Source organism: Homalodisca vitripennis, chromosome 3 (assembly GCF_021130785.1).
Source record: "Homalodisca vitripennis isolate AUS2020 chromosome 3, UT_GWSS_2.1, whole genome shotgun sequence".
Classification (NCBI taxonomy): Eukaryota; Metazoa; Arthropoda; class Insecta; order Hemiptera; family Cicadellidae; genus Homalodisca; species Homalodisca vitripennis.
The window spans coordinates 172,672,186-172,687,594 of record NC_060209.1 but is presented as its reverse complement, the minus strand read 5'-3'; the positions used below and the strand labels follow the sequence as shown (position 1 = coordinate 172,687,594).

The 15,409-nt window shown below is 38.8% G+C and overlaps 1 protein-coding gene across 1 annotated transcript; it reads left to right on the top strand.

Annotated features, from left to right (window-relative positions):
• The first annotated feature begins 11,134 nt into the window (after positions 1 to 11,134).
• Positions 11,135 to 14,328, top strand: LOC124357792 (zinc finger BED domain-containing protein 4-like). Its single transcript, XM_046809846.1, has 2 exons — positions 11,135 to 13,312; positions 13,481 to 14,328. The coding sequence occupies exons 1-2, from the start codon at positions 11,656 to 11,658 to the stop codon at positions 13,762 to 13,764; spliced, it is 1,941 nt and encodes a 646-aa protein (XP_046665802.1). The 5' UTR covers positions 11,135 to 11,655; the 3' UTR covers positions 13,765 to 14,328.
• The last annotated feature ends 1,081 nt before the right edge of the window (positions 14,329 to 15,409 follow it).

Sequence of the window (15,409 nt, the reverse complement as noted above, 5' to 3'; positions counted from 1 at the left end):
AGTAGACCGGCCTTGTCGGAATCCGCACTGGGAGGGTGAAAGAAGATTATTTTTCTCCAGAAACCAAACAAGACGTCTGTTGACCATCCTTTCGAATACTTTGCAGAGACTGCTAGTAAGCGAAATTGGTCTATAGGCTCCTGGAGAAGTTCTATCTTGGCCGGGTTTTTGGAGAGCGATAATGTGTGTGAGCGACGCCAAGAATTAGGGAATGTGTTTTCTAAATATATTCTATTATATAATTTCAGAAGATCTTGTTTTCCATCCTCCGTCAGGTTCCGCAACATAGCATAATGTATGTTATCGGGACCTGGGGCAGAATTTGATGTCGCCTTTAGTGATGAATCAAGTTCATCAATGGTAAAGGGAAGGTTTAAAGGAGAGTTGTTATTGATATTTAAATTTAGAGGATGTCTTTCTGTATTTGTTTTGAAATTTTGAAAACTCCCTATTGTAAGATGACGTTTTTGAAATTTCCGCAAAATGTGAGCCGAGTAAATTGGAAACTGTCAAGGGATCAGTTACCACATCGGTACCATTTTTCAGAGCAATAAGAGAAGGTGGGGGGGTCTTGCAGCAAACAGATCGAAGCTTCCTCCAAACATCAGATGCAGGAGTTGTTCGTTTTATTAGATCTGTGTAGTCCAACCAGGACTGCCGCCGTCTCTGTCTAAAAACCTGTCTTGCTTTTGCCCGTGCTCTTCTGTACCTACTTAAATTTTCTTCATTCGGTGATCTGTTGAACTGTCTTAAACATTTTCGACGTTCCTTTAGAGCCGCCGAACATTCTTCAGACCACCAAGAAACCTGGCGTTTGTTTGGTGAACCTGAGGATTTTGGAATGCTCCGCTCTGCGGATGTTATAATATTACATGTAAATAATTCAGTGGCTGTATTTATGTCGTTTAGTTCGATATTACTAGTTTGAGAAACCATGTTCTTTTTGTACTCGTTCCAGTCAGCCCTCTTAATTTTCCACCTGGGACACCTGCCTGTCGAAGACGGAAAGGATTGAAAAGCCACGGCAATGGGCGCATGGTCACTCCCTGACAGGTCGGGAAGTACGGACCAATGCACTCGAGTTGCCACGACCGGGACTGCAGATTGACAGGTCGATTGCCGACCATATGCCAGTCCTAGGGCACATGTAAGTGGCCGACTCGTCATTGGGAACGACCGCTGTCACTTCATCCCACAATCCCGCAACCATGTTACCCCTCCGATCAGAATGGCTGGAACCCCAAGAGCGATGGTGTGCATTGAAATCACCAACCATCAAGAAAGGAGAAGGGAGTTGGCTGTACAGGTCACGTAGATCATCAAGAGATAAATCAAAAGGGGAAGGTGGAATATATATGGAGCAGATGGTTAATTTAAAAGGAACGTCGATTGAAACTGCTACTGCCTGGAGGTTTGTGACGATGTTCAAGGCTCTAGCATTAACAGAAGAATCTGCTAGAATAGCCACACCTCCACAGGCAATTTGTTGGTGATGATCTAAGCGAAAGATGTCATAACCATTTTGTTTGAAACGAGTATGAGGAGACAATTTTGTCTCTTGTAGGCAAATAAATTTAGGTTTTCTTGTATTTATAAGTAATTTTAAGTCTTCAAAGTGGCTTCTCAAACCATTAATATTCCATTGTAACAGCATATATTAATATTATATATTTTATTTTGTGCTAATTCATCGTAATTTTTTTTCTTTGCTTAGACACAGGACGGAAGTTACCATGAACAGTTTGGAACTCCGTCTGCATCTCCAAAGGGTCCTCAATCATATCATCATCAAGTGATAATTGTGAGGATCTGGACGAGGATGAGTTAGTCTTTTTTACTAGGGATTTTGATCTATTGTCTGATTTTGTTTGAATGTTCTTCTTTAGTTTGTCGGTGAGTTTTTTTCTCTCTTCCAAAGATAAGGCAGGTTTCGTATTTTGTTGCACCTTATCTCTGAAAGTAGGAGTAACTGTTGTGCGAGCTTGAATCTGTATGGTGGTCTTAGTATGGGTCTTACACTCCGCACATTGCGGTGGATCACCACGACTCATTAGGAAACCGTGAGAGAAGCGAGTGTGTCCGATACGAAGTCGACACAGTACAACTTCCTCTCTACGGTTAGTGCGGTAAGCAGTCGACCAAGGCTTTACTGTGTATTTAATCTGCCGAAGTTTGTTATTGGTCACTTGATCCCACGATACATTCCACTGATGTTGTAGTCGTGACTTTACAATCGGCTTAAGATCGGACGCGATTGATCGCCTAGTACATGGAGTCAGAGAGATTGCCTCCTTTGCTGCCCTATCTGCGATCTCGTTACCAGGTATTCCAGTATGTCCAGGTACCCATAGAAACGTAATTGCGATACCCCGAGACATCATCTCGCTCAAAGCGCAGCGGATCTTACGAACCACGACATGTTTGGAGTACATGTCCTTGATAGCCAGAAGACCGCTTAACGAATCCGAGCACACTACCACCGTATTTGTTCTTGGACTTACAATATTTAATGATTTCAGGATAGCTGTTAGTTCTGCTGTGTATATTGAAGATTCAGGAGTAAGGCAGAATTTGTACTCTGTATTGGAAGTTACAAAGGCACAACCCGTTCCTGCCTCACTCTTTGAGCCATCCGTGTAGATGACATCGCAGGGTGAACAGGATGACAATATTTCTCTACAGGAGCTTGTGGACAACAGTGATGCGTCTTGCTTGTTCAACTGTAATAACGACAGTATTACATTGGGAGTTCTGACTGTCCATGGTGGTCTATCCATCTCGTGACATACTTCAACATCAATCGCTCTCATGTCCACTTCTGCGAGATGTAACAGGATTCTAATGCCAAAGGGTGCGGGGGCATTAGGCTTATTGTGGTACAAGGGAGCAAGTGATGTGTCTAGGACAACCTCACAGGCCGGATTTTTCTGGCCTTGATTTTAAACTAAAAAAATAGTTCATAGCCAATTGAACACGTCTGAAAGATAGGGATGGCTCACCACTCTCAGCTAAAAGACTGACAACGGGGCTTGAACGAAAAGCCCCAGTAGCCAATCTGACAGCAGAATGATGGATTGAGTCCAACATTTTAAGGGCTGTTGGCTTGACAGAAGAATAAACCTGTGATCCATAATCAATACAAGGTCGAATATATGCCTTGTAGAACTGAAGCATGCATTTTCTATCTGCACCCCATTTCGTTCCGCTTAGAGCTCTCATCGCGTTAAGTGTCTTTAGACTTTTCGCCTTAAGTTCTTTAATGTGCGGAACCCAAGTCAGTCTGTAATCAAACCACAACCTCAGGAATTTCACACAGCGACTCGCTGGGATTATTATTCTATTTATCCTAAGAGTTGGATCAGCGACGTTCCTCAGTCGAGAAAAAGTAATACATTTAGTCTTTTAAGGAGAAAAAGAAAACCCGGTTTGGTTGCTCCAATCTTCAAGACGGTGGATGGTGAGCTGAAGGTACCTTTCTGCAGTAGCCAGCCTCCTGGCAGGGACAAACACAGCAAAGTCATCTACGAATAGAGAGCATCTGACAGGAGTTCTGACGCAGGAAGTGACGCTGTTTATGGCCACAGCAAAGAGAGTACAACTAAGGACACTCCCTTGAGGTATACCGTTCTCAAGAATTTTGGTGTCGGACAAATGAGTTCCCAGTCTTACATTAAAAGAACGTTCATCCGTAAAACCTTTAATAAAATATAACATATTACCGCCGACGCCCCAATTTGAAAGGGGGGTCCCTATAACTCCCCTACGCCAAGCTGTATCATACGCTTTTGTTATATCGAAAAACACAGCAACAAGTTGCCTCCGTTCAGGAAAGCATTCAGGATTGACGACTCTAGACATACTAGGTGGTCTAGAGTTGAACGGCCTTGACGGAAACCACATTGCTGTGGAGACAGGAGATTATTGTGTTCTAGGAACCATACCAGTCTACGATTTACCATCCGCTCCAGTATCTTACAAAGACAACTGGTAAGCGACATAGGCCTGTAGCTAGTAGGGAAGAACTTGTCTTGGCCAGGTTTGTATAATGGTACAACGTAAGAGTTACGCCATGAACTTGGAAAGTTGCGTTCTTGAAAAATTCTATTGAAAAGGGACAAGAGGCACGTTTTAACCTCTATAGGAAGGTTTCTCAACATGGCGTAGTGGATGTCGTCAGCACCGGGAGGTGAGTTTATAATGGGAGAAATAGCAGATTCTAGTTCGTCAAGGGAAAACAATAAATTTAAGGGATTTATATAGTTATTGTCATTTATGGGCTGTACTTCATGTTGTACTTTATTTCGCTGGAACAAAGGACTGTAGGACGTCGTCCTCGACACGTTAGAAATGGACGAGGCCAGAGCGTTTGCCACATCTTTCGGCTCGGTTAATGTGATGTCGTTCACCCTTAAACCAAGAATAGGCAGAGGTGGCTGTTTTCCGCAAATTGCCTTTAGTCTCCTCCACACCAGAGATAAAGGGGTGGTACGATTTATCGAAGAAGTAAATTCCTTCCACGAATTTCGTCGACATCTTTTAAATATGAGGCGAGCTTTAGCTCTGGCAAGACGAAATCGTGCGAGGTTTTCCTCGGTCGGAGATCTATTAAAAATCCGCAAGGCTTTCCTGCGCTCCCGAAGCGATATCCTACACTCTTCTGTCCACCAAGGTACGTTTCTTCTTTTTATGATTCCTTTTGTTTTTGGAATACTTTCCAGAGCGGCACTTGAAATGGCAACAGTTATTTTGTTGACGGCGGAGTCTATAGCTACTGATGTTGAAACATCTGGTGCCTGTAAAATTTGTTTAAATTTGTCTCAATCTGCCTTATCAAGCACCCATTTAGGTCTTTGGGGCACATTACCTGGAATATCGAGAACTTTAGTTATGACAGGTGCATGATCGCTACCGTAAAGGTCAGAGGAAACTGACCAATCGAAGCGGTAAGCAATTTGTGGTGTGCACACGGTTAGGTCTAATACTGACCAGGAGCCTGTTCTCGGGCAAAGATAAGTTGGCGAGCCATCGTTCAACAAAACAAGATTCAGATCATCAAGGACCTTGGAAACCATGTTGCCCCTTGGAGAGCAAGTAGTAGAGCCCCAAACACGATGGTGGGCGTTCAAATCGCCCACAAGTACGAAAGGATGAGGCAATTGATTTATAAGGTCCAATAGATCTTCTCTTGGAAGACATTCTGGTGGCGGGGGGATATAAACACAACAGATATGTAATTTAAACGGTATGTCAATCTTTATGCATATTACTTGTAGAGGTGTGTTCAAAGGTACCTCCACTGTATTCAGAGAAGGATTCGCGAGAACCATAACTCCTCCACATGCATGTCCGTCATTATGGTTGTCATGGCGGAAGATATCCCATCCCCTGATGGAAAATTGGCATGCACGGCGAAGCTTGGTCTCCTGAATACATATGACATTTGGTTTTATTTGTGATTCTAGTAGGTTCAGGTCTTCCAGATGGCTTCGCAGTCTGTTAATATTTTATTGTATAATATTCATATAAAATTAGGTTTTAAAAGTAATTTTGTTTTTCCTTGATTTTGTTTAAAATTTACAGTAGTTTTTTCAATTTCTGAATGAGGCCTAAGATCGTCATCAAAACAAATCCTCCTCCATTAGGCGGAGGACTGGTATGAGGGAGGGGTTCTGTTGGCACCCTTTGACCGTTCGACCACTTTAGAGGCAATTTTTTAATTTATCCCAGAAACAAGTCTTTGGCGTGCTTCCGGAGATATATTTTTCTTTCCCGTCACGCTGGAACCTCCAGCATTAGGGGTTTTTAAAAATTGAGCAGCAACCTGCCCTTCAGTAGACTGTTGCTTGTTTAAAGTGTTCCGTCCTTTGGGTTGAGTAGGTGTAGCCGGTCTTACAGACACAGAAGGTGCAAGGTCTGGTATATCAGTGCCTCCACTATATGGGAAGGACTTGGCACTAAGTTGTTGTACCAAAGCAGCAACCTGTTGGGTTAGTTCTCTAACCATGCCTTCCAGAGCTGAGCAGGAAGAACACGGTTTCGGTTGCACAGGGACAGAGGCAGCTTGAGAATAGGATACGTCCTTCTTCGCTGTTTGCCCAAGTCGTTTCCTATATTCTTTACGAGCATCGCCGAAAGATAATTTCTCGCTAGTGACTATTTTTAGCACTTCCTTTTCTTCTATGTATACTTTACAGCTGCGAGAGCTTGAAGGATGCTTGCCCTTGCAGTTGACGCACTGTTCTTCGCCACCGGCACAGTCCTTGTCACTGTGACCACTTTTTCCACAAAGACTACACGTTTCAGGGTTATTGAAAGTTTTGCTTGAATGCCCAAAACGTTGACATTTATAACACCTCTGAGGATTTCTAAAGTATGGACGAACTTGAGAGAAAGATATCCTGCTCTAATTGTGGCTGGTGGATGAGGAAGGGCAAAAGTCAAAATGTGACCTGGTGTAGGTGTCGGTACACCGTGTTCAACCTTCATTATTCTCACCACATCAGTCACAAGACAATCTTTCAGTTCTTCTTTCAATTCTTCAATTGAGCAACATAGCATATCGCGACAGAATACAATTCCTTTGCAGAAATGTAATGTCTCATGAGGATGGACAACGACTTCTACTTTGTCGTAAAAGGATCTCATGGAGAGAAATTTCTGAGCCTGTGGAGCGTTCGCAGCCTCTACCAAGATGCTTCCATTACGAAGCTTCCTAACAGAAGACGGCGAGCCGCCGACTCCGAATAGAGCCTTGTTAACAAGGAAGGGGCTCACTTTTGCCAAGTTCTGAGATTCGTCTTTGTGTTTAAATACTAGAAAAAGTGGGGTGGGAAGATTTTGAATATTAATTTTCTTATCTGCAGTTTTTCTCTGTTTGTTTGTTTCCTCTTCAGATTCTGAAGAGAAGGCACGCTTCTTTTCCAGATCCATACTAGAATCTCTTTCTACAACTCTATTTTTTTGTTCTTGAGAAGGGTTTGAGGTAGCCATTCAATATTTGAACCATCGCATCGTGATAAAAGGTGCAGGCCGAGACATCGGGAACGGGTATACCCTCGGGAACCTGTCAGCCAAAGCTTGGCAGGGCACCCTACCCCAGTTCCCCGGGGCCCGATGTTATCTCGTTTAACCGAGTCGGGAATTCACGCACGACTCGGGCTCGCACGTGGCAACAGAAATCTCCGAAATTTCTGTCCAATAATCTCTTCCTGACCAGGGACCGAAGTGGCTGGCACCAGGATTCATACTACCGTTTGCTTCGGCAGAGCAAGCTCACATCAGCTCTCTTCTGCTACACCTTCTCAGAGTGTAGCAGTTCAAGCACTCCCCACAAACAATAGCACGATCCAGTCAGGAAAAGGGAGGAATTAGGAATAGGTAGGATTTATGGATGAGATAGGGGAAAAGTGCCAGGATTGGAGATGTGTCTGGCACTAGCTCGGGGTACGAAAGGTCGCCAACCTTTAAACGTCAGAGTAAGACGTCCCCCTACGGGCGCAGTTTTGGTAAGCCTACATCGAACCAGATCAAGTTTATCCACATTCCTAGTCTCATATTGGTGTATATCACCTCTTGATCTATACGAAACAATATTTTTCTTTACTAAAACTAAAACTTCTAATATGTAGAAATTAATTAATTAATACAATAATAAGGATATCATTTTCAACAAAAAGAGGTTTACAATGGGCTAGAGATTCAGAATAAGTAAGTATTCTCAGAGCTGTCTTCTGTAACATCAAAACATTTTCCATACCAGTTCCATTTCCCCAGATAACAAGGCCATATCTAATAATGCTCTCAAAATAAGCAAAATATGCCATTTTCAGTTACGTTAAAGTGACATGTTTTCTTAAATTAACTAATAAATATATTACTCTGCTTAATTTTTTACAAACAACATCAATATGTACATTCCAACTTAGCCTAGAATCAATATGCAATCCGAGTAAGACCACAGAAGTATCACAGCCTTTAGGAATATTATTTACAGATTTAGGGGAGAAAAAAAATGCTTGGTTTTGTCAGAATTTAAAAAGAAACCATTTGCATCAAACCAGGAGATTGCCTGTGTCAATGGATTATTTACAGATGCAGCCAAGGGTGTTATGTCATTTGAGTTATTAGGACTTAACAAGGTTGTATCATCAGCATACATAGTAATGTGACAGGGAATATTACTACTTAGGTCATTAATCATTACCAAAAAAAGTACAGGCCCCAATACAGAGCCCTGAGGTACGCCAGCTGTTACATAAGCAGTATGATAGGATTTATCACCTATATGTACAATTTGCATGTTACGCACATACCTTAAATCTTATCGTAAAAGATGCTTTGAAATCTGCTCAGACAGTAATTGAGAAAGGGAGACATATTGTCTCATTTTTTAAAAGGAGTAATTTAGCTTCAGAAAAATTACAAAAGTTTCAAAAAGACTCAGGCGTTTCCAATCCTTTAAAACTGATACAAGACGTACCTACGAGGTGGAATGCAACCTACTTCATGGTTGAAAGATTAATTTTGTTAAAGGATGCTGTTAAATCCTCTTTAGCTATTTCTGAGAGAGAAGATTTAAGTTTGTCAAGTGAGGAGTGGAATATTTGCTCCCAGTTCTCTACAGTCTTACAACCTTTTCAAGATGTCACTATGAAGATGAGTGGAAAGGGGGTACGTGACAGCCAGCCAAATGATTGTTTTAACAAACGGGTTGCTTCATGTATGTGACTTACTGAAAAATAAGCCTTTTCATGAAAATGTTTAGGGTATTGTAACAAAACTGCAAGAGGGACTTACTACAAGGTTCAACAATATAGAGCGACACAGACATGCTTCAATTGGTAAAGTTTTAGATCCGAGATTTAAATTCATTTCCTTCAGCACAGAGTCAAGCAAACTAGTGAAAAAAAACAAAAAAAAAAAACAGTGACTAATTTAGCAGTTCAAGAATTCAATGCAACCAAACAAACCCTTCAACAACCACAAAATTAAGAAGGTAAAGAAACAAATGAAGACGAAGCAAAGAAACAACAATTTTATGTTTGGTTTCTCTTTGACGACCTTTCAAAAAAGATTAACAGCCATCCACAAATGCAACGAGCAGTGCAATTATAGAAATTCAAAGATATTTACAAGAACCTGCTCTGCGAAGAAAAGAGGATCCTCTAAAATGGTTGGCCGAAAATCATCACATCTACCCAACTTTAGCAAAAATAGTTAGAAAACGGTTCTGTATGGTCGCTACATCGGTACCTTGTGAGCGTGAGTTTTCTAAAACTGGACTCCTTACAAGTGAACGAAGATCAAGATTGAAGCCTTCAAAGGTCCGAGAATCAGTTTTCTTGAATCTTAATAGAAAACACATTAAATAGATCTAAGATTTAAGACTGTTAGCAATTAAACAGATTACCAAAGTTGTTACGTAAACTTAAGTTACTTTTTACTCTTGTCATTTAAGTTAGGTTATATGAGTATAAACACATTTATGTGGTACACATATATAACGTTTTTTTATGAGCACTTAATATTTAATTATTACTTTTAAACCTATGTATTTTAACCTACACAAAGAGTATGTAATAGTAGGTAACTTTGAACAAATGTTTTATATGAAGGTCTTATTTTAATCTTCATTCCAAGCGTATACCTAATAATTTTATTTATCCTTTTGTAAATTGTATGTAGTTGTAAGAAGAAAATACACTAAGTAGATCTAAGATTTAAGACTTTGTTAGCCATTAAACATTTTACAAAGTTTACTTAGGTAACTTTTTCGTCATTTAAGTTAGGTTATTTGAAAACAACATTTATATGGTACACATACACTGTATACAAATTTAGGAACACAATATTTTAATGATCACTTTTAAACCTATATACAACTAGTATACATTTTATTTTCATATTTATCTTACTTTCACATAATATTTACTTACACAGTGTTTTAACCTGCACAACGAGTAAGTAATCCTAACTAATTTTGAACAAGTGTTTTATATGAATACCCCAATTAAATCTTCGCTCTTAAGGTATACATTCTAATTTTATTGATTCTTTTTTTTGAATTGTACTTAAGGAAAAAATAATACTTTCTGTTTTGTTTCTATGTACGCTATACTTTAAACTTTGAATTAAACTACTATATAAAAAAGGTAAAAATCAATTTATTTCACCATTTTTAACTAATTGTTAACCTTGTTTTTGTAGTATTTGCTGTAATTACTTGATATTTATGTATAACTTTTGGATCTTATAATTTAATGAAAAGCAGGTTTAAATTTGGTTAAGCAATAAGCAGTCAACAACAGGTAAACAGAAACAATGTGCCAGTATGAGTATTGCTAAGGGTAACTGCTTTTAGTAAGCTGCTTAATGATGACAAGCTGCTTATTTGAAACAGCAGTTTGGCACATCTCTAGGAGACATAGAGTCTTATTTAAAAACCCAACAGAGAGTGTACACAGATGATGACTACATTGGTGTTATGCCTACATGTAGAAGAAAAACTCCTTTCATCGTCACCAAGATGAAAAAGAATGAGTTCCTTTCTACTGATGACCTGGAGAAGGGTGTAACAAATAGAAAAGAAGATACGGAGAAAACAAAAATTAACTGGTTCAGTTTTAGAGAGATTGAAGTACGTAAAAGTGACCCTCTTTCATTCTTTTTCAAAAGTAATTTCGACGAGGCACAGCATCGAGAGGTATCAATTAGAAAGAAAACTGTAGGCAGGCAAAACTCCCCCGAGGACATGTTTCAGGGGCCTTTACCAGAACTCTGGCCAAATGATAGACCATTATCAGTGTTAAAAATAAAAACATCAAATCGATAATGAATTTGATACCTTCTGACGCGAAGGCCTTCTACAAACCTTTCTATGCAAGTCAAGATATTGTAGATGATCGACGGATACAACGCCAACCTCGAATTCGCAGTAAAAATTCTATACTAAAACAACAATTAGATGTAAAAAAGTGCTGATTTACAAAACAAATATATTACCAGTTTTTACAAATTTTCGATATATTATACCACTTTAGAGCACCTAGGTGATACTAAAAACTTTAATTTTTTTAGTACAATATATAATTTATTTTGAACGATTTGCTCTCAGATATTACTAGTGATGGTCGTTACAGAACGTAATAGGATTTAATAACACTATTACCACGTAGTAGCCGTCACCGTTGTAATAGGTTACAACAAACACCCTATTATTTTTGTCACGTAAACATAACAGTTACTTAGTAAACGGCTATCTGAGAAACAGTCTGGATCTGTCACTTCTACCCATCACCCTATTACAAAAACTACGAGTAATACGGAACGAACGGTGTGTCACTGACACTGGATTCGTTACGTTACCGCTGTCACTATATTTGAGTTTTGTCACGTCATTCACACGTGATTCACAGACCATTCGTGTCGTGTTATGACACGAAAACTTCAATGCACTTGCGTTCTGACTCTGAGGGCTACTATCGTGTTTGTGCATTTCAAGTTGGTTATTGACAGTTCTAACCGTATTAATAGTTTAATAGTAGTGTTTTGGACTTTTTCCACTAGTTTTATACATTAATAAAATTGTGTTTAATAGTTTCACTCAGTTTTTGTAGTTAATATCTTTAATTTTGTGTGACTGGTGTGTGAAACAAAATGAACAGAAAACAGAAGACTAGTTATTTGTGGTCTTACTTCACAACTACGGATCCCGTAAGTAAAATTGCTAGGTGCGATTTATGTGGTCAATTGGCAAGTTTTAAAACTACAGTTTCTAACCTTAGAAAGCATTTAGAAAGAAAACATACCACTGTTGCTTTGCCACCGCCAGGAGGGAAACACTTACCGGTATCAAATGTGGTTGAACCCCTTGCTGTTCCTTCTTTGGCCTCTACTTTAAACAGGACTACATCGAACACCAACATTGCCATGCAGAATGTAAATTCTGACAACATTGCCACTAATAGTTCAATGTGTAATATTGTACCAAATAACCAACCAAGCATTAGGTCCTTCATACCTCAGCAGAAAAAAATTAGTGAAACCCAAAAGAAGAAACTAGACAAGCTCCTCTTAAATGTGTTTGTTCAAGATTACCAACCCTTTTCAGTAGTAGAGGACGAAGGTTTTAAAAAGTTCGTCAATGGTCTAAATCCAAACTATGTTCTGCCAAACAGAAAAACCATTTCATCTTCTATGATACCAGCAGAATATGAGATGTGTTTGAATGCTGTTCGACAAGAAATGCTAACAGTATCAAATGTTACTTTGACAACTGACACTTGGACCTCTTCAAACACAGAGAGTTATATGGCTCTAACTTCCCACCACATTTCTAACGATTTTGAATTAAAATCAATTTTACTTGAGTGTTCTGTCATCAGATCTTCTCATACAAGTGTAAACTTGGCGGTAGAAATAGACAAAATTGTAAAAAAATTTCACCTTGAAGGCAAAATCATGATCATTGTCTCTGACAATGCCAGTAATATTGTAGGGGCTATAACTAATGAACTAAAACTAAAACACTTCGGATGTTTCGCCCATACAATTAATTTAATTTTGCAGGATGCATTGAAGGTTTGTCAGAGCTTAACAGATCGCATAAAAGCTATAGTTTCTCATTTTAAAAGAAGCACTAGTGCTACAGAGAAGCTAAGGGAAGTACAGAAAAATTTGGGACTGGAACCCAAAAAACTAGTTCTACAAGTAGCTACAAGATGGAACTCAACATTTTATATGTTGCAAAGAATTTCAGAGTTGAAGGATGCTGTTAAAACGACAGTGGCTTTAATCAATAAAGAAATTCCAGTGCTCACCGAAGATGAATGGAAGACTTGCTCCGAATTGGTAATGGTTCTGGAACCATTTGAAGAAGTAACCAGAAATATCTCTGGGGAAAATTACCTTACAGCTAGCCAAGTGATTGGATTTATCAATGGACTAGTTTCTGTCTGCAATAAAATGAGAAAAGAAACCCTAAGCGAAGTCTCCAAACGTGTAGTTGATGAATTGCTCAAAGGACTAAAAACCAGATTTTCTAACATTGAAAACAGCAAGACTATAGCTTTGGCGACGTTGTTAGATCCACGTTTCAAGCTTGCAGTATTTTCAGATGAAAAATCAGCTGGATCCATAAAAACCTACTGCACTGAGCTCATGTCAGCCATATGGAGCAAGAAGACAAGCACTTCTGTGACGTCTGTCAGTGGAAGTCAGGAAAAAGACGATGGAAATCAGCCTCTTACAAAACAGGCAAAGTTTTCTATCTGGGCAGACCTTGATAAGATGATAGCATCCAAGAAACCGTCAGGTACGTTAAAATATATTAATCTGTAAACCATATTAAATTGGGTTTAAAAAACACTTTATTATCCACTTAAAATAATTGTATTTTCAGGGTTAAAGGCATCTGCTGTCATATTCAATTACGTGTTAAAACACTTTATTATCCACTTACAATAATTCATTGTATTTTCAGGTTCAAAGACATCTGCTGCAATTGTTGAAATGAACCGTTATTTAGACGAGGAATGCATCGGACGCTCAGAAAACCCACTACTGTGGTGGAAACAAAATGAAGTTTTTTACCCTCTGTTGTCACAAGTTGTAAAAAAACATTTTTGTGCAGTGGCAACATCGGTCCCCTGTGAGAGATTATTCTCAAAAGCAGGATACATAATTACAGAACGACGTACCAGATTATCAGGGAAACGATGTGAACAACTGTTGTTTTTAAATGCTAACAGATATTTAGTGCAATAAGTTTTTTTAGTTGTTCTTAGTTTAGTTTTCTTATTATATGTCAGGCAAACTGTGTTAAGAGCTGTTGTTTTATAATGCCGACATATTTTTAGTACAAGTTTTTTTAGTTGTATATTTTTACTTGCATATTGTAGTTGTAATATACTTTGTATATTTTTTCAATACGTTGTATCTCATAAATTACATTCTAAAAGGTATTGGCTTATCAACTTTATAGCCCTGGTTTAAGACTTAATAGTAACTTAACTTAAGTAAATTTTAAATGACACACTAGTTCATAAGCAATTTAGAATTACGAATAATAATATGTTTTAGTATTGCAACTCTAACCTGTAATTTCAAAAATTAAGTTGAATTATCAGTGTTTGCGGTGACGGGTGTTTGCTGAAGTTACGAGAGCTACGGCTGTAACGTAACTGTCACCATTAAATAATATGGTGACAGTGACAGACCGGCCGAGCGCGAGCGGAGCCACAGCGCCAGGCGGAGCCGGAGCTGTCCCGTAATAGGTGACAAAAATAATAGGCTACTGGAACCTATTACGGCTCCGTCACGTAACGTTGGAACCTATTACGTCAAAGTAACCGTAATTTCCATCACTAGATATTACCTATAACCACTATTTCGATCGGTATTAATTATTTACGAAAAGTCTGCATAGTAAAAAATGGATTCAAGTTGTGAACATACAAGATATGTAATTTACTCTGTCCCTATCTACTACCCGACTGTCGCAGATCACTTTATTTAATAAGAGGTTCTGAGAATATATTAAGGCTATTATGAATCGTTCAACAACTATCACGCTTTAAAAATCAGAAAAGAATAATCAGAAAAATAATTATAATTATTGAAACGGTGTTTGACACAGCGTAAGGTACGATGTTACGTACCGTACAGAACTCACCAGGCTCTATCTACTACACACAGTGAATCAAAGATTTCACTTTAAGTACGTTTTGTCGTTTAACCGATGGAGATAGAGCAAAAAGTCCCTAGACCTTTTTTGTAGATCACGTTATTTGCTAATTTTCGGGTCAATCAGATTTGAGATACGACCAACCGTTCGCCCGCTATCGGGCTAGAAAAATTATTTTAAGTGAACAAATCTCTGGAATGTCAATTATTCTAGCGTTTTATTACTTAACCATGGAAGATAGAGCAACGTTTTTTGTAGTTCACTTAATTCCTGACTAACGATTTTTCGTCAGATCCGAGCTAGCTCCAATGGTTTAACCGTTCTCGGGCATACAAGGGTAAAAAATGCGCGTTATTTAACTTTGAATATACGATATAAATAACCGTGGTCTACAATGTAATTGAAAATGCTGTTGGGGCACACCATTGATGTCACTGAAAATTCACTGGATCTCTCCAGGAGATGATTCAGTTCCCTTTCATGGTTATCGGTGACCTATAACACTCTTTTTGTAATAATTTTGTACGACAGTTTCCAATTGAAGAGTCAGGGGGAAAAACGCCTTTAGTCCAAAAATTTGGAAATTCAGGTTTTTATGCATTATTGTAGTTCAATTCCGTCTCTATTGACCCCGCAAAACAAAAGGGAGAAAAACGCTACCGATATACAGTAATTTATAAAAAAAACTAATGGCACTAAGGGGGGAAAACGCTTTCAGTCATAGCG